This window comes from Tupaia chinensis, unplaced genomic scaffold, assembly GCF_000334495.1.
Source record: "Tupaia chinensis unplaced genomic scaffold, TupChi_1.0 Scaffold000096_1, whole genome shotgun sequence".
NCBI lineage: Eukaryota > Metazoa > Chordata > Mammalia > Scandentia > Tupaiidae > Tupaia > Tupaia belangeri.
In genome coordinates this window covers 5,273,593-5,295,105 of record NW_006159558.1, presented here as the reverse complement: position 1 = coordinate 5,295,105, position 21,513 = coordinate 5,273,593, and the positions used below count along the sequence as shown (strand labels likewise).

General features: G+C 43.8%; 1 protein-coding gene across 1 annotated transcript in view; it reads left to right on the top strand.

Moving 5' to 3' along the window:
* The window catches only part of ADCY2 (adenylate cyclase 2), a 393,152-nt gene that overhangs the window by 94,772 nt on the left and 276,867 nt on the right, over positions 1-21,513 (top strand). Inside the window, exon 3 of the mRNA XM_014585843.1 lies at positions 9,300-9,461. Within this exon, the coding sequence (XP_014441329.1) occupies positions 9,300-9,461 (162 nt within the window). The remainder of the gene's footprint in view (positions 1-9,299; positions 9,462-21,513) is intronic.

Genomic DNA, 21,513 nt, shown 5'->3' with positions numbered 1-21,513 from the left:
GTGTGTCTTTCTCTGGTCAAATGAAAATGATTTAATGAATAAATAAAATAAAATAATTCTTTAAAAAAAGAAAAAAGTTATGCCTCGATCTCAAAAAAGTTTTGCACCAAAATAAATAAAACATGAATATAAACTCATACATTAATATTTTCCATGAATTTTTTGAAGTCGCCTTGTATATTCCACCGTATCTTGTAAATTACAAAACAGGAAAAATTTTCTTACATTTTTGTTTCCATGTGGGCCAACTGGTCACCATCCCAATCAAGTCTTTGAAAATCTGAACAGTTACTATGAGAACCAGGACTTCAGTGGGAAGGAGAAGTCCAAGGAACTTTAAATGCTCTAACTGTGAGGATGAAGATGGTAGCTATATTCTTACATAAGATTGTAAGTAGTTTGTTAAGTACAGAGTTGAAAGTTCAGAGATTTTTAACCCTGAGCAAATTAGGCTTTCTAAGTCATCATGTCCTGTATCAGGGAAGAAAAGAAGGTACAGGAAATAAGTGGACACATCTGGAAAGTGGCCTTCACTCCAAGAGACTTCAAGGGTCTTCAGAACGAGGTCTTCATATTCTCCATACTAGCTAATAAACTCCTTTGTATTTAGAGCTAAAATAAATTAATATGTGAATGGTGAGAAAAGAGGGAGATGACAAATGCAGATAGACAGATATCTAGGCATAAAGAATCAGAAGGGAGAGAAGGAATCATGGCCAGACACTATAGCAGTCATCATCCTGCTCAAAGGAGGCACCAAAGGGTGAGAACAGAGGGACTGCTGGGCAGAGCAGGGGTTGATATTTATATCTCACTAATCTTTTTTTCTTTTTCAAGCTTTTAAAAATTTATGATACGCCTCTTACCTATTTTAAATAAAGGCACAGCAAAAGTTATTGTTTTCCCTCCAGCTCCATCATCAATCTCTTTAACTCTGACTAACATTTTCAAAAGAATGAAGGCTACCCACTGATTCATGATTTCACCATTACTCTTTCGAAGCCTGGGCTTTCCATCAAGGAACATAATATATGTTCTTTTGCTTAATAATATAACATTTAGAGAAATGTTTTCACATTCTATAAAGATAGAATTGAAGATTCAGAAGATATTCTTGGCTTAAGATAATTGTATAAGAAAAATGAAGTCTTTTATATCATTGAGTCATTAATGTGCCCATGAGCTATTTTGAATTATGATCATATAAGGGTTTGTTTGAATAGTATAAAGTTATTACAATTTCTCAGAATTTCTAAGTATATTTTTTGTAATGAGAATGTTGGGTTTTTATTTATTAAAACCACTTACTACTGTCTTTCAAAACTATTTTATTGAAACAAGCTTTTTTTCATGTCAAAGAAGGTATTTTAGGCAGTGTGAGTCACATGATGGCACTGGGGAACATGCTTAGTACAAAGTCTGATTCTTTAATGTTTAGGAAAATAGCATGTTTGATTTGTTTCAATATTGCTACTAATAACAGTCAAGTTGATCAATATTGCTACTAATAACAGTCAAGTTGTAATATTCCTTTATGTCATAATTGTTAATATTTTGTCTTTGAACTGTATTTTCTACTTGTTTTGAGGCTCTTTATTACACTGTCCTCATGCCCATCAGTAGAATAAGAAAACACATTGTGTTATATTTACATAAAAAATTGTGGGATTCTACTTGAAATATTCAGCTATTGAATAAGAGATGCTATTTGGTGAGTGCAGGTGAGCAGTTCAGTTACCTCTTCTGAAATGAGTGCTCTCTGGCAGTTTGAGTAGAAGCAGCAGAGTGGGGTAATGGCCACACGGAGGGAGTGTGGCCCAGAGATCATGTGTCCTTTGTATGTTGGTGTCATCTGCTTACTAAGTAGAAATGAAAATAAAAATAAAATTAAAAATAAATCATTTTTAAGTTATATTTACTTTAAAATCAAATTGGTTTGGAGGTGCCAAGAAATAGAACCTAGCAGCCCAGTCAGAAGATGTAGAATTCGTTATTCTGCTAGTTCACGGCTTCACTGACTTAGCCAACCTGTACTTAGACCAGACTATGCACGGCACTGCCTATGGAGCTGCACGTGCTGCCCTTGTCTTGCGCTTATCCGGCTGGCATATTGAAACTCCTGTGGTGATTGCCATCGTGGTGAGAGTAACACTGACCACTGACCCCATTGACAGCCCTTTGGAACAGTGTGAGTCACATGCCTGGCACCGGGGGGCGTGCTTAGCATGGCGTCTGGTTTAGTACATTCAGGGTGGGACCTAAGACCGTGCTTTTCTAACAAGCTCTCTGGTGAGGTTGCTTCTCAGTCCGAGGACTGTACTTGGTGTGTAGAAAGGATCTCAAACTCCATAAAGCGAGGGACAATTTGGGCTTGGAATGATGGGGAATGTGGAGGAACCTTGTACCTCCCATACCCGGAATGAGCCGGGGATGGATGGTGGATGGTGCATACATCCAGGTGGAATCATTACACGTACGGCTGGTGAATGCACAGAGTGCAACAGTGGACACAAGGAAGTGGGTTTGACCTTCATTTCTGACTCTAAAGTGCTTTTCACTATTTACAGTGGATAGGGGTCTTTTAATGAAGAACCCGATGTTAGAATGCTCTGTTTTCTTAGTAGTCTGTGTTCCTGATGCCAGGTAAGCTGGGGCAGAAATGACTACCGTCCAGTAGGGAATCCTACATGTCTGCAGTGGCAGGCTCTGGGGCTACGTGTGGCGAGAAGGTGCCCCTCATGTCAGCTCTCTCATCCCTACTCTTAACTTTCTCCTGTAATTGCACCTGAACCACTTTATTTCTTCCTTCCTTCAGCAATGTTTCCCGAGGATTTTTAACTTCTGGATACTGTGGTAAGACTCAGGGAGCCATCCAGATAAAGTCCTTGTCCCCATAGAGCCTACCTATATAGGAGAAAAACAGAAAATAAGAAAAAATATATAAATGAGTACTCTAATTTTAATATTGATATGTCAGATGTAGAGTGGTATGATTAGGTAGAGAGTAAGTGGAGGTGATTTCACATAGGAAATATCAGTGGGATTCTCTCCTGGGAGGTGATGTTTGGATTGTGAGGCCTAAATGACAAGAGGAAGCCAGCCAACAGAAGATGCAGAGAGGGCAGTTTGGGGCAGAGAAGCAACCCATGCAATCCCCCTGTGGTTGCTCAAGGAATAGCAAGAGGGTCAGTATGGAGGAACTGTGAACATGGAAGCAATGGAAGGTGATGGGATGTGAGATTGGAGACACCAGCCCAGGCCAGATCACAAGAGACCCTTGTGGCAGAGTGAGGACTTTGAAAGTTTTCTAAGTGTTAAAGCCATTGGGGGGATATAAACAGAGGAGTTATGTGACCAGCTCTAACTTCTAAAATGATCACTTTGACTTCTGTGTGGCATATGTATTCTGGAGGACAATGGTGTGAACAGAAAGGCCTTGAAGCTGTCACAGGACCCCAGGGATAAGCATGTGGCTTCGATGATGTTGTAGCCTCAGGCAGAGGGAATGGATTGGTTCAAGATGTCTTGTAGAGATGATAGCCTCCTTTGGACGATCTTGTGCTTCTGGGCAGGCAGAGTGGCATGAGTCTTGTTTGGTGACAGCTGGGTGAGCACAGAGTGGAGTCGGGGTTTGCCAGGACCAGCTCCTCTGCACTGAGCTGTGGCACTCTGATGGCAGAAGAGCAGTCAGGGACTCAGCTGCTGGCTGCACATCCCAAGCCTTGCCATCCACCCCTTCCACAGGTTAAGCCTGGCTTCTTGCCTTCAGTCCTTGAAGTAGCTCCTGAGGTAGAGAGAACAGGAGGGGCTGCCTAGCACACACTGCCTCCCCTGCATAGGGGCTGCTCCCTGTCCAATTGAGTTTCTGCTGTTGCCTCCCACAGGCACCTGACAGATGTCTGCTCAGTTCAGTTGTAATTGGTTCACTATAGAAAATTAACCATTGAAAATTCAGCATGGTTATAGCTAATGGTGAGGTCAGTTGAGCCAAAGAGGATGTCAGGATGTTTTTAGAGATGTGTTTAGTAAGTGGATGCTAATAAAGTAGTTTTGATTTGGATTATACTGGGATGTGTAATTGAGTTTTTCATGCAGAAAATTTGGGGAGCATCTACCATGTGTCAGGCACTATCTTAGTCATTTGGTCTTGGTAAATCAAGTCCCTGCCCTTGTCACTATGCTTCACCATGGAAGGGGAGAAAATTAATAATAGATGGGACTATAAACTATGAATAATAAAGCCTGTCGAGAGGTCTAGTGGGTAGGGAAGAAGTGAGGTTTATCATTTCTTGCAAGGAAGACAGGTGGCCAAAGGTAGTTTTCATACAAAGTAAAGGCATTGGACTTTAACCCTGAGAGCCGTGAATCTGGAAGCAGCATGGCTGGGTCGGAGAGTGCTGGAGCGAGGGAGATGGCGAGAGTGTCATTGCAGTGGTTAGACAGGGGACCCACGGACACATCATGCCGCAAGTGCCCCTCAGTGAGTAAATACGAGAGTAAGGTATGGTACCCCCTTCTGTATTTTGCAGCTAGTAGATGAGCAGGTAATATATCCTTGTGTAGACTTAGAAAGATGCCCACAAGGTATAGTTCAGTGAGAAAAGAAAACTGCAGAGAATTGCACATGATATCACTCAATTCTTACAAACATCATGAAGGCAAAACCTCCTGTGGGAGTGTGAGTGTTTGGAAACTGAGTGTCATTCAGGGTCAGCTAAGCTGTTCTCAGGGATTCAGGGCCTTAATGCCACAAAAGTGTGTCCACCTCTCACATGGCCGCAGGTCTGTGTGGGCCCCTTAAGGGCCTCTGCTCCTCCTCCGAGGAACTAGACTGGGAGAAGCTCCAGCTCTGTGTCCTGTGACATCCAGCAGATATGGCACATTGTGCACTGGCTCTCAGGTTCCACCCAGAAAGGACACATGCCACACTTTATTTGCCAAAGTAGGTGTATCCCCTCACCTGACTGAAAAGAAAACAGGGAGATATGATTGTACCGTGTGCCCTGAAGGAGGAAAGCTCCAGAGAGTTGGTAAGGAGTCCTTCTGGTCACTCAAAGCATGGAGAAAGGAACTGGGTGGACAGCACAGGGGAGGGACACACTGGCTTCCCAGTTGGGAGATGGGGAGAAGAGGGAGATAGATTATCGAAGCATGTTTCTCAGCTAATGGAAAGGCAGTGAGCCAGTGCAATAGGGGTGAGAAGAGAGAGGAGCAGATAGAGGTGCTGCAGTCTGGAGTCCCAGAGTCAGAAGACATAGATTTTGAGTGTGGATGGAAAGGAGGGTGTTGTCAAAGGTGCCTCTTGAGGATTTGCACCTGGCTCATTGAGCTATCCTGTAAGAGGAGCAGGTGCATAAAAAAAGTCTTAGCTGGTTTAAACTTGAGGTTCAGGTAGGAGACCCGTGGGGAGATGGGTACATCTTGCAAAAAAGCAAACACAAGTCTGGCACTAGGGATGCACTTGAAGTGGTTTCAGTGGAATGAACGCTGCACTACAAGTATGCAGTTTCTGTGCGGGGTTGCGGTGCTTGGATCAATGGACAAAGACGTGTGACTAAGGGGGATGTTAGCCATGGGAATGTCCCCTTAGTACCCATGGGAATTTAAGAGATTGCATTCAACATTTTGAAGCTTTTAACCCAGACATTTTTTCTTCCTTTTTATTTATTTATTTAATGTTCATGTACTCACTGGAGAAAAGAGAGAGAGAGAGAGAGAGAGAGAGAGAAAGTGAGAAAGTATCCTCACTAGGGGAGATGGCCACACCACAGTCCCTTCTCCTCCAATATACTCTTGGGATTTGGGGGATGCACACACACGTGCCTGGTGTATATTTTAAGCCACATGTCTGGGACTCAAACTGCAGTTAGCCATGTGAGATCTGGCTCCTTAACTTGCTGCCCATAAAAACAAATTCTTAACAGGAGTTACAGCATTTGGAAAACTTAAAGTGTATTTCTTATTTGGTTATTCCACATGTCTCCATTTCGAAGCTCAAAATGTTTGCAGAAACATATATTAAAGGAAATAATGTTAGAATTTTAAAGCTGTCCATAATTAAGCTATTCAAAAGTTATGATCATTTCAAAGAAATGCTAAAGGTTTTTGTATTTCCTAAGGAACATGCACTTAGAAAAGTTCTCTTTTGTAGCTGATTGTCAATTCTAACATTAAAAATATGCTATAGGTAAAAGAAAAAAACCTTAATTGAAAATATTTCCTGTAAATGGGATGATTCCAATAAGTTGAATTTTCTTAGTAAGCCAAGACTGTACAAAAATGGTTTTTGTTTGTGTTTGTTTTTTTAAAAAAGCCTTTCTTATAGCGCAGTGGTTCCTGTGAAACAGCCTTTGGAAGCCCAAGATGGGATCTGGATCCACACTGGGCACTCAGCAAGTGCTGGTGCTCGTCCTTAGTGGTTCTGGATATGACTTTGGGTTCTGAGAGCTCACTCTCTATACTATCTCCTGGGACGAGGGTGGGTCAGTCACCGCTCACTACTCAAGAATCCCTTCAGAAAGATGCCTGTGTCTTTCCCTCTCCACTGTGCATTCTGATACATAAACTATGGAAGGTTCCTGGCCTTAGTTACAAGTTCATATATGGAATGGGACGAGTGGGATGCATGCATGCTAGATAAGAATGCTTCACTGAAAAACATCTTGTATTTTTAAAGAAGTGGAAGAAAAAATATTTACCAGAAAAAAAAATATTGCTATGGTGATCTGTTCACCCACATTTTCTGGCCTGAGGGCCCTTCTAAATATGGCTTGAATGGGAGGAGACGGGGGTATGAGCAGATGGTCCCTGCAGAATCAGGCTTCCTGAGGAGGCTCCTGCTCGCCTCTCCCACTCACGGTGGGTTCCTCTTTGGCTGTCATTTGGAGGCGGCTACCCCTGCAGAAATTAGGGAATATGGTTCAGGGCCCACCCAACCTCTGCTTGCAGGGGGAAGATATGCAAACGGCAAAGTGAAGGCTGGCATCCTTGACAGTCTCTTCCACTGGGCTGCGACATCCCTAAGAGCCAGGATTCTGCCTCCACCTCCACCTCCACCTCTGGAACCATGCTGCCTCCTTGGAGGAGCTCGTGTGTTTGTTAGATGAATGAGTGTTCTCGTTGCGATGCTCTGAAGGAAATGCAAGGCACATTTGGGGAAATCCGAGTCTATTTTTAGTTTAGATTCCCTTAATCTTCCATGTGCTCTTTTGTTGGTGATAGTCACACAAGTCCAGCGTCTAAGATGCCACCCTTGAAGAGTGCTTGGTCACAGTCATGTTGAGGTCGTAGTATGCCCTGCAGACTTCCGTGCCAGTGTAGGAGGCTTTTCTCCGCTGGAATTGTGGGGAGCGGAGCCTTTTGCCTGGGTCCTTCTTATCATCTCACATTCAGACTTTGGGCACAGTAGCTGGCAGGACTGCTCCACGTCATCAGCTGTGGTGAGCCTACCCTTTGAGTAGCCTGGGGCATGCTGGGAAAGTAAGGCAAACTCTTTTATTTATTTATTTATTTTGGAGAGGTTTTTCGCTATAGGGCATGTGCGCTCGCCAGACAGACAGAGAGAGACAGAGACACAGAAAGCAAGAAATCACCCCCCATCGGGGATGGCCACGCCGCAATCCCTTCTCCTCCATTCTCCTCTCTGGATCTTGGGCACGCACGCACACGCGCCTGGCGTGAGTTGTAAGCCACCAGGTCCGGTACGCAAACCGCAGTCGACTACGTGGGAATCCAGCGACATAGCCATTACGCTAACTGCTGGTCCCAAGGCAAACTCTTTTCACTTTCGATTTGGAGTAAGAACTGCACGGTGAAGCCAAACACTTGCCACTTCTCCTAGTTCCCTGACTCAGTGCTTTTTCCACTGGATTTATAACCTTTAAACAAAGAATCATCTTAGGGCCAGCAGATTGCATAATGGTTAGTGCACTGTACTCCCACATGGCCAGCTCCGGTTTGAGGCCCAGACCTGGTGGCTTGTTTTACCTGTCTCTCTCTCTCTCTCTGGAACCTCTCACCAGTCTTTATCTGATGAGCACACATGCTCTATAGCAAATTAAAAAATAATAAATAAAATTAAAATAAATAATAAAAAATAAATAATAAAATAATAACAATAAAATACATAATTCTTTGCAAATTTTCTGATATTCTTCCATTGCTGCATCTTTTATAATAAAAACAATCTGTTTTATTACCTGCTTAATCATTTTCTTTTCAATTTCAAACTTTAAGTGGTTTCATACTGATTATTTTAAATTGAGGTAAATATAATAAAAATAAATTTGCCATTTTAAAGTGAATTTAGTGGCATTTAGTTTATTCCCAACCAACAGGTGCAACCAACACCTCTGTCGAGTTCTGAGACATTTTCCATCAACTAGATGGGAACCATGTACCTATGCAATTCTCATTTCCCACCTGGTCCTCTCCTCCCAGCTCCTGGCAACCTCCAGTCTGCTTTCTGTCTCCCTGGATTTATTATTCTGGATATTTCATATAAGTGGAATCCTGCAATATGGAGTCTTTTGTCCAAGTTTTGTTCACTTTGCATGATGTGTTTGAGGTTCGTCCACATTGTAGCATCAGTGCTGTACTCCCCTCTTACATGGTAATATCCCACCGTCTGGATATTCCACGTGCTGCTTAGCCACTCATCCCTCAATGGGCATGTGCGTTTCCACCTGTTACTACTATGAAAATGTCTCTATGTACGTGTGTGTACATGTATTTGTTGGAGTACATGTTTTCAGTTCTCCAGGGTATATGTCCAAGGGTAGAATTGTTGGGTCACTTGGTTATTTTATACTTAACTTTTTGAGGAACTGTTGGACTGTTGCACAGCAGCTAAGTATCTGTGAGCTGTTAGTTTAGTATGTACAGGCTCTCTGCATTTGTTCCCACTGACTCCCCAGCCACACCTGTCCCCGCTCTGGGTCTCAGGATGGAGCCTGATAGATCTTCAGGAATCCATGGTGTGTGCTCTAAACACAGATGCAAACCCTGTTGGTTTAAAGTATTCAATCCACAGATGGATCAGGTTAACCTAATATCTGTATTGGTTTGGTTATCAAAACCTGAAATCTCAAAATTTTTGAAAAGATTATTTTTCTCCATCACAATAATTAGTCTTTAATCCAGTGGATTTATTTGAATGTAATCTTCTATTTTGTCCTGATAGGAGTTTTGAAATGAACACATCTTGAGTTGTTTCTGGCGGGCCTTAGTGAGAGGGAATGGGATGTGCTACAGTACACACTCAGTGATTCTCCGTGTGCTTCCTTCCCGCCCACCCGCAGGTCTCATTCTTCCTCTTTATCATCTTCGTGGTGTACACTATGCTGCCCTTCAACATGCGAGATGCCATCATCGCCAGCGTCCTCACCTCCTCTTCCCACACCATCGTGCTGAGCGTCTGCCTGTCTGCGTCTCCAGGAGCCAAGGAGCACCTGGTTTGGCAGGTGGGTGTGCTTCCGCCAGGGGGCGCCGTTCAGGGTGTGCCTACCTGGCACCCGGCAGCTCCCCCATTTCTACTCCGGCAGGCTCTTCGCACACCTACTCCAGTGTGTTCATCACAGTTAGCAACAGGGAAACTAGCATCAGAAGGGAAACTCCGTGTGTCAACTCCATCTTGCTAGCAGCTGAGTTGTATGGTTTCAATGGTAAAAGGTATTCTTTTGTGCATTATAATTTAGTACTCTCAGTTTTAGAGCAAAACAACCTATACAATTAAATGTACAATTCTCCCTCACAGTCTTCTACCTTCATACCCAAGACCCTCTCTTACAGAGGACAAAAAATTTCTCTCTTAATCTCCTGGAAGGTCTTTGGGCATTAATAAAACTAACAAATGAAACAAAACAAAAACAAAAACCTTTAAAATGCTACATCAGCAAATTTCATTTTACTAATAAATGGCATTTCAAAGGAGCCATTATACTTTTAATTAGAAGGATTATTAATATGACTTGATTTCCTGTGTGTACATCCATAAACACAAGGGTCAGTGGCTTGCAATTATTCCTGACAGTCTCTCTTTCACCTGTAGAAAGTGTGTTTTAATTTGCTTTGTGGGATTGATTGCAGAAAATGCTATGCTGGTGTAAAAAGCAGTGGCGCTGAGGGGATTGCACTTCCAAACCACACTGTGCCACTGGAAAGAGGATCTTAGACCTGGGCATCGACCCTACAAGTTCTGATGGTTTCAGGTTTTTCTTCACTTGATGCCATATTTCAGTTGGAAACTGGAACTGGAGTGAAGGCTTTCAAGGGGTCCCTTTTCTCAGCATTCATTCCCTGTTCTCACAATAGCAAACTCAGCAGCAACAGCTGGAGAGACGTGTTCATCAAGCGCTCTTTGTCCACACTGAGTGCAAAGGCAGTGAAATCTGCTTTTACACAGTGAGCTGGAGTGCACACTGACTTGTCTGGATATGACTAAGAGCGTCCACCCCCAGGGAACAGAGGAAAGTCACATCGTTCCTCTGTGTATCCCTTTGACACTACCTGGGACATAGAGGCCGGTGGGCACTGTGAAATGAGAGAATGAAGATAAAATCTTTCATTTTTACTTTAAAATATGTAACTAACAAATATAGGTTGTGCATATTCAGGGTGTAACACATGATCTGATATACATATGCATTGTGTACTGGTTATCACGATGAACGTAATGAACACTTCCCTCCTCACGTGCGCTGTAGAGTACATGCCCAGAGCTTACTCATTGTATCACTGAAAGTCTCACCCTGATCAGCAGACGTCTGCCATTTCCTCACCCACCTCTCTGGGCAGCAGCCATCCTAGTCTGAAGATCAACCAAGCCTTGCCTGGAGAGAAGCATGAGACATGCTCCTGTGTTCAAGCTCCATTTCCGGCTTCTACTTCTACATTTCAGAGCCTCCCCTGAGAATATTGAAAGGGAATTCCTCCCTCCTCCCATAAATTTCACCTCCTCTTTATTTGAGCCGTGGAGCTCAGCTTGAGGTGGTTACGGCAGGCCAGGGTAGTGTTCTCTTGTACATGGGGTCACCTCAGCTGTTCTCCATTCTGGGAACAACTGTGGAAAGCCCGTCTTACCTGGACTCCAACAATTCAAAGCTCATAGCCTGTCATGGTTTGGGGTTCCCGGGACATAATGTATCTATGTCCTCCTGCCCCTTCATGAATAAATCAAGGATCTGCTGGTACAGATATAATGGAAAAAATATGGAAAAAGAAGGTTTTAATATCTTCCTGTTAAGATCAAATGGGACTGAAGAACAAAACAAAAGAAAAACAAAACAAAGAAAGAAAGGAAAAGGGGAAGTGCTTTACAAAGAGCCTGCTGTGCTCTAGGCTACTAGGTTCTACTTTGAGTTGGGTATTTTTAAAGGCATGTTTGTTTCCCTATGTTAGGCCAAAATAAATTTGGGGTCAAATTTAACCCTAAATTTTATTTTTTCAATTTCCAAAACCGAAAAAGAAAAATATACAGCCGGAGATGGTAATCTGGAATAGCAAAAAGAATGAATATGCCTTATTCCTTACTATTAATATTTCATATTAGAAACCCATTGAAAGGAATAGAAGAACAAGGAGCCTATTTTGCATTCTTTCAGAGATAATATCAGGAACTAGCAGTTAGCGTAATGGCTATGTCGCTGGACTCCCATGTAGTCGACCGTGGTTCGCGTCCCGGACCCGGTGGCTTAAAACTCACGCCGGGCCTGTGTGCGTGCGTGCCCAAGATCCCGAGAGGAGAATGGAGGAGAAGGGATTGTGACGTGACCATCCCCCCTGGGGGGTGATTTCTCGCTTTCTGTCTCTATGTCTCTCTCTGTCTGTCTGGTTTTTTTGCCCAAAGAAAAAAAAAAAAAAAAAAAAAAAAAAAAAAAAAAACCAGAGATAATATCCCAACAATTCCAAGAGCTGGGAAAGGTGGGATTTGCTGGCAGATTTAGACCTCAGGCTCACAGGTCAGGGAAGAGCTGATCAAAAGCCCTTGAGAACGTGTGATTAAATAGAAAATGAGCTTTTAACTTATATTGGTAGGATGACGTGCACTTGACTGATGGTTTCTTGAGAACGTTGTAAGCATCATCACTTGTTAACTCAATGACAGAGGGACACTGAGATGCCAAAACAAGCTGAGGCAGACCCTCAGTTCACGCTGCATGGCTGTCTGCTGCATGGCAGTCTGCTGCATGGCTATCTGCTGCATGGCTGTCTGCTGCATGGCTGTCTGCTACATGGCTGTCTGCTACATGGCTGTCTGCTGCATGGCTGTCTGCTACATGGCTGTCTGCTGCATGACAGTCTGCTGCATGGCTGTCTGCTGCATGGCAGTCTGCTGCATGGCTGTCTGCTGCATGGCAGTCTGCTACATGGCAGTCTGCTGTATGGATGTCTGCAGCATGGCTCTGGGCAGGAGCCATTCTTCAGCCATTAGAGGAGACTAGAGGGCAGAAGTGGGGTCAGCAGGCACAGGGCTCAGTACCTCAGTCCAGGCCTAAATGTGTGCTTGGACAGCACTTATTTCATCCTAAATATGACTCTTCTGCCTTCTCTACTTGCCTTACTTCTGCGGTTCATTCTCCCTGTCATTGTAACATTAACCCAACCTCAAGGAATTCTCCACTATGCCTGTCTATATATCATGATTTCACTTTGCATTTGAAGCTTACTTCTTTTACACTTCTATTTTCTTGGTATTCATAACACATTCTGAATTTTCATTTTGAGTATCTTTTATTTTTTAAAAATTTGAATATAGACTTTCTTAAGCAAGCCAGTTATATGAAAATCCATATTTATTTGAGAAGATAAGCTGAGGGGTGCTTATTGTTTTCTAAGAGAATTTCTTTTTTTTTAAAATTATTTTTTAGGGGAGAGGTTTTTTTTTTTTTTTTTTTTTTGAAAGAGAGAGAGAGAGAGAGAGAAAGTGAGAAATCACCCCAGGGGGGATGGCCATGCCACAATCCCTTCTCCTTCATTCTCCTCTTGGGATCTTGGGCATGCATGCACACACACCCCGTGTGAGTTTAAGCCACTGGGTCTGGGACTTGAACCATGGTCCATTACATGGGGGTCCAGTGACATAGCCATTACACCAACTGCTGGTCTCTCTAAGAGGATTTCTTACATGGCAGAGAAATGTTATGGGATTCCTTTATGCTGTAGTCGCTTTAATATATTTCAATCGTGGTACAGTTTGAGCAGTTTTAGATTGTACCTGATTTCGCCTGCTGTCTATGGCAAGTGTGTAATCAGTGGTAATGTGGTCTTATTTCGTAACTGGTTCTTTTAGCGTATAAGTCAGGAAGTGTATATTGGAGTCTGGAATTAAATTGCATTTGAGATCTAATCTGAGAAGCTGAAAGGAAAGACTGCAGGTTACCAGCTGCCCAGTTCATGCTGTGAAAGAGACTGATGGTTAGGACTTTGGCTCTCTGTTCCTACAGTGGTTTCTTCAGAGGAGCACAGGGTATTCCTTTTGTAGGTGTGAACACTGGGCCATGCCACTGCACGTTCTGCACAGCTCAAAGCTGCTGACTGAGTAGAATCCATACCGTCTTAGCAAGCTGCTGTTGACCTGTTCTAAAGGCGTCCTCCTGAAGGGATGGGGGTCAGGGGAGCAGAGAGAGGAGAGCAGTGAAGTGCCTAAGTGACTAGTTCCTCAAGCAAATCTAGGTGTGTGTCACACCGCTCTGTCCCGTCTCCTCCCTGATTCCAGCCCAAGGCCTGGAACTGGAATGCTGCACCTTCCTGCTCCAGGGGGAGTTTTGGTAGGGCAAGGGGACAGCTGTGGCCTTAGCACCTGGTGCAGGACACAGATTGCTCCTAATGCTGTGGCAGTTTCTACAATGAAAATATGAGAAGTTAGAGATGTAAAACGTTCCTGCTGGTAACTAGCAGTTTACTGTAGCAGTGGAATGAGACCCCAACTGATGTCCTCACATGGGCAGAGCTGCTTTGGGTGAGGGGCACTGAAAGAGCAGGGATGCATGGAAGCCCTGTCAGGGCAAGAACTTATTTCTGGAGATTGGATCAAAACAACATGAAAAAGAACTTCAAAGTGAAAAGCGTTGGTCATCCATCAACTGTCTCTCTCTCTCTCTCTCTTTTTTTTTTTTTTTTTTTTTAAAGTTTTTTGCCATAGGGCATATGTGCTCCCTGGAGAGTCAAAGACAGGGAAAGTGAGAAATCACTCCTGGGGGAAATGGCCATGCCACAATCCCCTCTTCTCCAGTCTCTTCTCGGGATTTGGGCATGCACACACACACGCTTGGTGTGATTTTTTTCAAACCACTGGGTCAAGGACTTGAACCCTGGTTGTCTCTGTGAGAGTCCAGCACCTTAACCACTATACCACCTAATTGCCCCTTCTTTTACTTTTTAAAATTGCCTGCAGGCACATGTGCTCCCCAGTGAGAGAGAGAGAACACTTCAAAAGGGCTTGGTCTTGCTGCAATCCTTTTTCCTCCTTTTCTCCCTCTCCAGGTTTTAGGAATGTACACAAACATTCTCAGTGTGCCTTTTCATGACACCTGGGCTGAGATTTGAACCATGGTCAGCCACATGGGTTCCGGCATTCCATGTCCACTACTTAACTGCACTAAGAGGTCAGCCCTCTGTCCTCTTCTGACTCTGCAGTCTGAACTCTGGTACCTCTGTTCATTCAAAGCAGCATATTCATGTCCAATGGAATGACCTCATTGCAGGCCATTCAATGCCAGTCGAGAAGCACTTTTCACCTCACTTGCCATGGTGTCGGTGATTTTCCTCCTACTTTTACCAATTCGTGCATCTTTGTTCCATTGTTTACAAGTATCTGAGGGTCTGTTTGTTTCAGATGTGTATTTTTTGGATGAGGTAAGTAGTGTGTGAAAAATCCTGATTGTAAGCATTCATTAAAACATCAGTAATTGTTCTTCGAACCCCCTGGAAGATAAGGAGAAAATGAGCCTCTGTGATGGGAAGTCACATCGGCCAGATGCGTCTTGGGTCTGTGCAGCAGGGGACGATGAACCTGCCGAGCTCTTTTTGGAGAGTTTTTTTGTTTTGTTTTGTTTTTGTTTTTTGGGTTTCTTTGCTATAGGGCGCGTGTGCTCGCCAGAAAGACAGAGAGACAGAAAGCGAGAAATCACCTCCCTGGGGGGATGGCCACACCGCAGTCCCTTCTCTTTTCTCCTCTTGGGATCTTGGGCACGCATGCACATGCATCCGTGAACTTAAGCCCACCAGGTCTGGGATTCGAACTTTAGTCAACTACATGGGTGTCCAGTGACACAGACATTATGCTAACTGCTGGTCCTCTGCCAAGCTCTTGAACCAGAGAAAGAAACGCTCTGTGGCCTGACTTAGCACTGCAGTGCTCTGGTTCTAAGGGGTTCTCTGTAAAGAGTGAGGAGAAACCCTCCATGGCGGCACAGTGGAGAGGGTGTATACACCTTCTCCCTGGGCGGCTTTCCACGGACCGACGGCACTGGAGCTTGTCCGAGTTATCCATAAAATAGGTACAATAATCTCGGCTTCTTCCCAGGGCAGCAGGGATAATGAAATGAGATGCTGAAGAGATAGGATGTAGCTTGACCAGGCTCACAGTTAGTCCTTGGAAACTGCAGATGGTAACAGTAATAACTTCTGGCTGGGAGACCTCTTGATTGTCAAGATGCTTACGGAGTACAATAAACTGACCAGGCCAGGAGCAGAGAAGTGCTCTCCATCGCTTTGTAGTGCCTGTCGTAGCATCCTGCCTCTGAGAATGACGTCCATAAATTTGTACTTCCCCTGGGAGATGGAGATCCCAATGGCCGAACTCTGATCAATCATTTTGATGTCCCTCTCAGCAGCTCCAAATGACTTGACATGGCAGGGAGCGTGGGATGGGGAGCAGAGCATGCATTTCAGTCTTGGACAGAGTCAGTCTAGACTTTGCTCCTGCCTCTTTTTGTCTGTGTGTGGTGAGCAGCGAGGTCACCATGCAGGTTGACCTCCCTAAGGAGGCCCCTCACTGACCCCAGTGTTGGGAAGTAGTGAGCAGCTGGCTTTTGGCCAGGCCTTCAGCCCTTGCAGGGACTACCTGGGGACCTGCCAGCCCCAGGTTCTGCCCTTCTGAGGGTGGCCCACACCCTGACTGGTTGAGTCAGGGTATTGGTTCTCCATGGAACAACTCTGAGAGGCCATTGCAGTTCCAATGCATCTGTGAGTTTGTCCAAGGCAGTTAGGCCTGCATAGCAGTTCAGCTTCTCCCTTTGACCATCCTCATTCCATTTCTGAGCCCCAGTGTTGGTACTAACGGCTCTCCCTAATCCAAACCCACACCCACCCTATGATATGGTAGTTGGCCTTGGTGCTGATAAGACGAGACACCATGACAAAGTGTTATCAAGCTGGGCTGGTATCTGACCCTTGATGAGTACTAGACAGCAACAGCAGCAGTAACAGGGTTTGCTGTTTCTGTGGTTTTGTGGAAGCTAAGGGCAATGGAACAAAAAAATGCTGGGAAATGTGGTCATACTGAAAGTCCAAAGAACTCCTGGAGTTGAGTAGGGCAAGAGTGGATCTTTCAAGTCTGTTTCCAATTATCCATCCTGTGGTGCATCCTACCCAGACTGAGGGCAATGAGCCTCATCCTGGTGGGATACTGAAACCCACACTCCACCAACAAATAGAGTTAGAAAGTTCTGTCAATGCCTTGGGGTCTGAGCTTCTGCAGGTTAATGCAGTGTGTGGCTTGGAATAGCCTTGAGACACAGCTCCCCTGGCAGAAGAAGGAGGAAATACAGGAGCAGGCATTTCTAGGTCACTTGCCAGCGGGTATGTGGATCCCCATCCACCCTGCCTGTGGAGTGCCTCTTTCCTTGGAGGAGCACACTCCTGTTCCTCCACCAACCTTCAGGGTTGTTCTCCCCACCATTCCCGTTAGCCTCATGGTGTCTTTAGAAGATGACTCTGACCACTCTATGTCTCAGTTTTATGGTCTTCAGGCATGCACTGTCAGCGCCATCGCTTTGACTCTGTTCTACTACCCACAGCTGAGATACTGTGTTGGTTTCCTAGGGCTGCTGTGACAAATGGTAGACTACAAGCTTGGGTGCTTGAAACAACAGAAATGAGTAAATTCTTTTTTTGTCTGATTTCAGACTTTTTTAAATCATTATTCACTCATTAAATCGCTATACATCATTTAGATTGTGAAGAAACTTTACCCAGCATAATTTACACCTTAGTCCAGCACCGTTGAGACTATTAAACACATCCTTGTCAAGAGATAATAAACCTTATCTGTGTCCCTCAAGTGTCTTACCTCTCCATTTTCCCCCAAAATTTCCTTTCCTACACTCTTCCCCTCCCACATTCTCTTTCCCACTTTGTCTCTAGTGTCTATTACAATTTTTAATACTTTCATGTTTTCCAGTCTTTCAGTCTCTACCATAGAGTGCAGACAGTTGGTGTATGTTAAGTGGAGACATACAGTGTCTCTCTTTCATAGCCTGACTTGCTTCACTCAGCAACATATCTTCCATGTTCATCCACATTCTATCAAATTCCACAGCCTTATTGTTTTTTATGACTGAATAGTATTCCATGGAGTATATGTGCCACACTTTTTCAATCCATTTATCAGTTTGTGACATTTGGGTTGGTTCTTCTGATGTGTATTCTCTTACAGAAATCAAAACCAAGCCGTTGGTAGGATTGCTTCCCCATGGAGATTTTGAGAGAGAAGCCATATGCCTCTTGCCTAGCTTTAGGCAGTTGCCAGCATTCCTTGGCATGCCTTGACTGGGGATTTATAGCTCCATCTTTGACTCTGTCTACACATAGCTTTCTCCCCTTTGTGCATCTCACCCTCTGGCTTTTGTAAGGACACAGGTCACTGTATTGAGGGTCCACTCTAAATCTAGAATGGTCTCATTGTAGCTTCTTTAACTTAATTATGTTTTTAGGGATCCTTATTCTAAAAGAGTCATATTCTTAGGTCCCCGGTGGTCATGACTTTTACTGGAGACTGCTGTTTGACCCACTGTGCATGCCAGCACCCACAGGTAGACTGCAGCCTAATTTTCTCTCTGCCTGGGTTGTTGTGAACTCCTCCACATGTTCCCCAGCCCCAGCTGTGGGGCCCCCTTCCTCTATCCCATTCGGACATAGCTGAGCCCCATGGTGCACAACATGGGAGATACTTTCTTGGACAAGATTCACAGTATACACATATGTACATATATAGTCTATGTATTCTAAATAATATGTGTTTTATATGTTACATATAATATGTGTGTTTATATAAAATTTCCTAATTTCTCCTTTGTATTTTTTTTTTTTGCAACAGATTTTTTGCTCTAGGGCATGTGCACTTGCAAGAGAGATAGAGACAAAAAGCAAGAAATCACCCCCTAGGAGGGATAGCCATGCTGCAGTCCTTTCTCCTCCATTCTCCTCTTGGGATCTTGGGCACGTGTGCACATGTGCCTGGCGTGAGTTGTAAGTCACCGGGTCTGAGGCTTGAACCATGTTTGACTACGTGGGAGTCCAGAAACATAATCATTGTGCCATTTGCTGCTCCCTTTCTTTGTATTCTTAACTTGTGTTACTTAATTGCTTCCCCATGGAGATTTTGAGAGAGAAGCCATATGCCTCTTGCCTAGCTTTAGGCAGTTGCCAGCATTCCTTGGCATGCCTTGACTGGGGATTTATAGCTCCATCTTTGACTGTCTACACATAGCTTTCTCCCCTTTGTCTGTGCATCTCACCCTCTGGCTTTTGTAAGGACACAGGTCACTGTATTGAGGGTCCACTCTAAATCTAGAATGGTCTCATTGTAGCTTCTTTAACTTAATTATGTTTTTAGGGATCCTTATTCTAAAAGAGTCATATTCTTAGGTCCCCGGTGGTCATGACTTTTACTGGAGACTGCTGTTTGACCCACTGTGCATGCCAGCACCCACAGGTAGACTGCAGCCTAATTTTCTCTCTGCCTGGGTTGTTGTGAACTCCTCCACATGTTCCCCAGCCCCAGCTGTGGGGCCCCCTTCCTCTATCCCATTCGGACATAGCTGAGCCCCATGGTGCACAACATGGGAGATACTTTCTTGGACAAGATTCACAGTATACACATATGTACATATATAGTCTATGTATTCTAAATAATATGTGTTTTATATGTTACATATAATATGTGTGTTTATATAAAATTTCCTAATTTCTCCTTTGTATTTTTTTTTTTTGCAACAGATTTTTTGCTCTAGGGCATGTGCACTTGCAAGAGAGATAGAGACAAAAAGCAAGAAATCACCCCCTAGGAGGGATAGCCATGCTGCAGTCCTTTCTCCTCCATTCTCCTCTTGGGATCTTGGGCACGTGTGCACATGTGCCTGGCGTGAGTTGTAAGTCACCGGGTCTGAGGCTTGAACCATGTTTGACTACGTGGGAGTCCAGAAACATAATCATTGTGCCATTTGCTGCTCCCTTTCTTTGTATTCCTAACTTGTGTTACTTAATGCCTTATTTCTGCTCTCATTTATTTATGTAAGTATGGAAGACTATAAATTTTCTTCTGAAAATTGCTTTTATTTTATGTAAAAGTGCTCTTTATATTTACTCATTATCATTTTCTATATATTTTGTTAATATTGCTTACATTTGTTTTTGATATGGAGAAACTTTGGTTGTAGTTTTATTTTCAAGAGATACTGGGTCATCAGAAGAGTCATGGCATATTTTTCTATGCAGAAATGCATCATGACTTTTCAAACAACCTAATAAACTCTTTTGTTTTTATTATTTATTTTAGTTCCATTGTATTAGGAGTAGAGACCATGTATTCTTTTCTTATCTGCCTTTGTAATTTGAGCTTGGCACTGCCACTCCTCCTGCCAGTCATGCTCCTCATTGGCACTAGGCCTTCCTGAGCCTGCTTTATCTTCCGTGCAGGTAGACCCTGTCATGAAGTGATGCTCCTGTCACTCTGATATCTGCCCATTGTCCCTGGAGACAATGGAATTCTTCCTGCCACAGAGGTGGCCTGCTTTGGTTCCTGCTGGTGTTGTTCATCCCTAACCTTTCTTGAATCAACCTCCTGAACATACTGAATCAGGAGGACTCTAGTGAACTAGTTGACTCACCTTTCTCACTGCTGGGTGGGCCACTCACCTTGGATGGGTTTATCTCCACTTTTGTTCTGATGTCTGTAGCCTCTGCGTGTCCTCTTACTGTGTCCTTATTCAGCCTCCAACCCTGCTCACCATTGGTAGTCTTCACACACATGGTTGAGGGTGAGGATATTGTCAGCCATCTGATTTGTTCAAAACTTAAATTACAGGTGTATTTCTCATTCTCCTTGGTGTTCTAAGTGATTTTTAGGTAGAAAAATGTTCTTGTGTGTCAAACTAGACATATTTAATTTTTTACCTCTTCTTTGGCTTCTTAAAAATTTACCCTCTAGGGGTCACTAGGTGATATAGTTAAAGCACTGGACTCCCACATGGCCAGCTGCAGTTCGAGTCACAGACCTGGTGCTTGAAAATCACTCTGGACATGTGTGTTTATGTGCCCAGGATCCCAGGAGGAGAGTGGAGGAGAAGGGACTGTGGCATGGCCATCCCCCCTGAGTTTGTGTGTGGGGGATGATTTCTCACTTTCCTTCTCACTTTCTCTCTCTGTCTCCAGGAAACACACACACCCTATGACAAAAACCTTTAAAAAAAAAAAAAAAGAAAGGAATTACCCTCTATGCTGTGTCTGAGCCTCAAACTCTATCAAGATCTTGCCCAGGATGGAAAAGGAAAGAAAACAAGGGTAAAGACAGTGAAGAAAGTTTGATTGCAATATATTGATAGAATATTCTTTCAAGATTCCTAGTCTTAAGTTGATTTCTCCAGGTTAAACCTGAAAGTTTAGCAGGTCTAGCTCTCAGCATTCTCTCAGGGACGTGAGCAACAAATTGCATCTGCCAGAGGGCAGGCCTGTTTCTGGTAGACCAGATGTCGTTAAGGGGTGGCAGTGGGTATCAGTGTCCCTGGCCTCATGTGACCAGTGGTGAATCACTGCCCCTCCCACTCTCCACTCCACAGTAGTGTTTTTATTTTATTTTTATAGCAGCCATCCCATCTTATTTCACTATATGCTTATCTCTTTGTCTTTCCATCTTTCTCTCTGCCACACATTCCCTGGACCTTGGGAGAAACTGAGATCTATGGTGAGAATCAAAGCATTTTAATATTGTTATTTGTCCTGGCACTATTCCATGAATGGTTGGATGAATGAGCACACAAATACAAGACCAAAGACAGAGATAGAACAAGCCTCTCTGTGTCCTTGATATCACCAAACCAGGAGAGTAATAGGCACCTCTTTCCTAATACACCCACCACCTCTGAGCATGGTGGGTCAATGTAAAGTAGGTGAGGTAATCCCAAAAAGTGACAGTGATCCTGACACCCTTAAACCTTTATGTGATTCTCCTGTTTCCTTCAAATGAGTCAGTACTCTACATTTTAAATGGATTTTAAATTCATTCCTGAGCTCTTC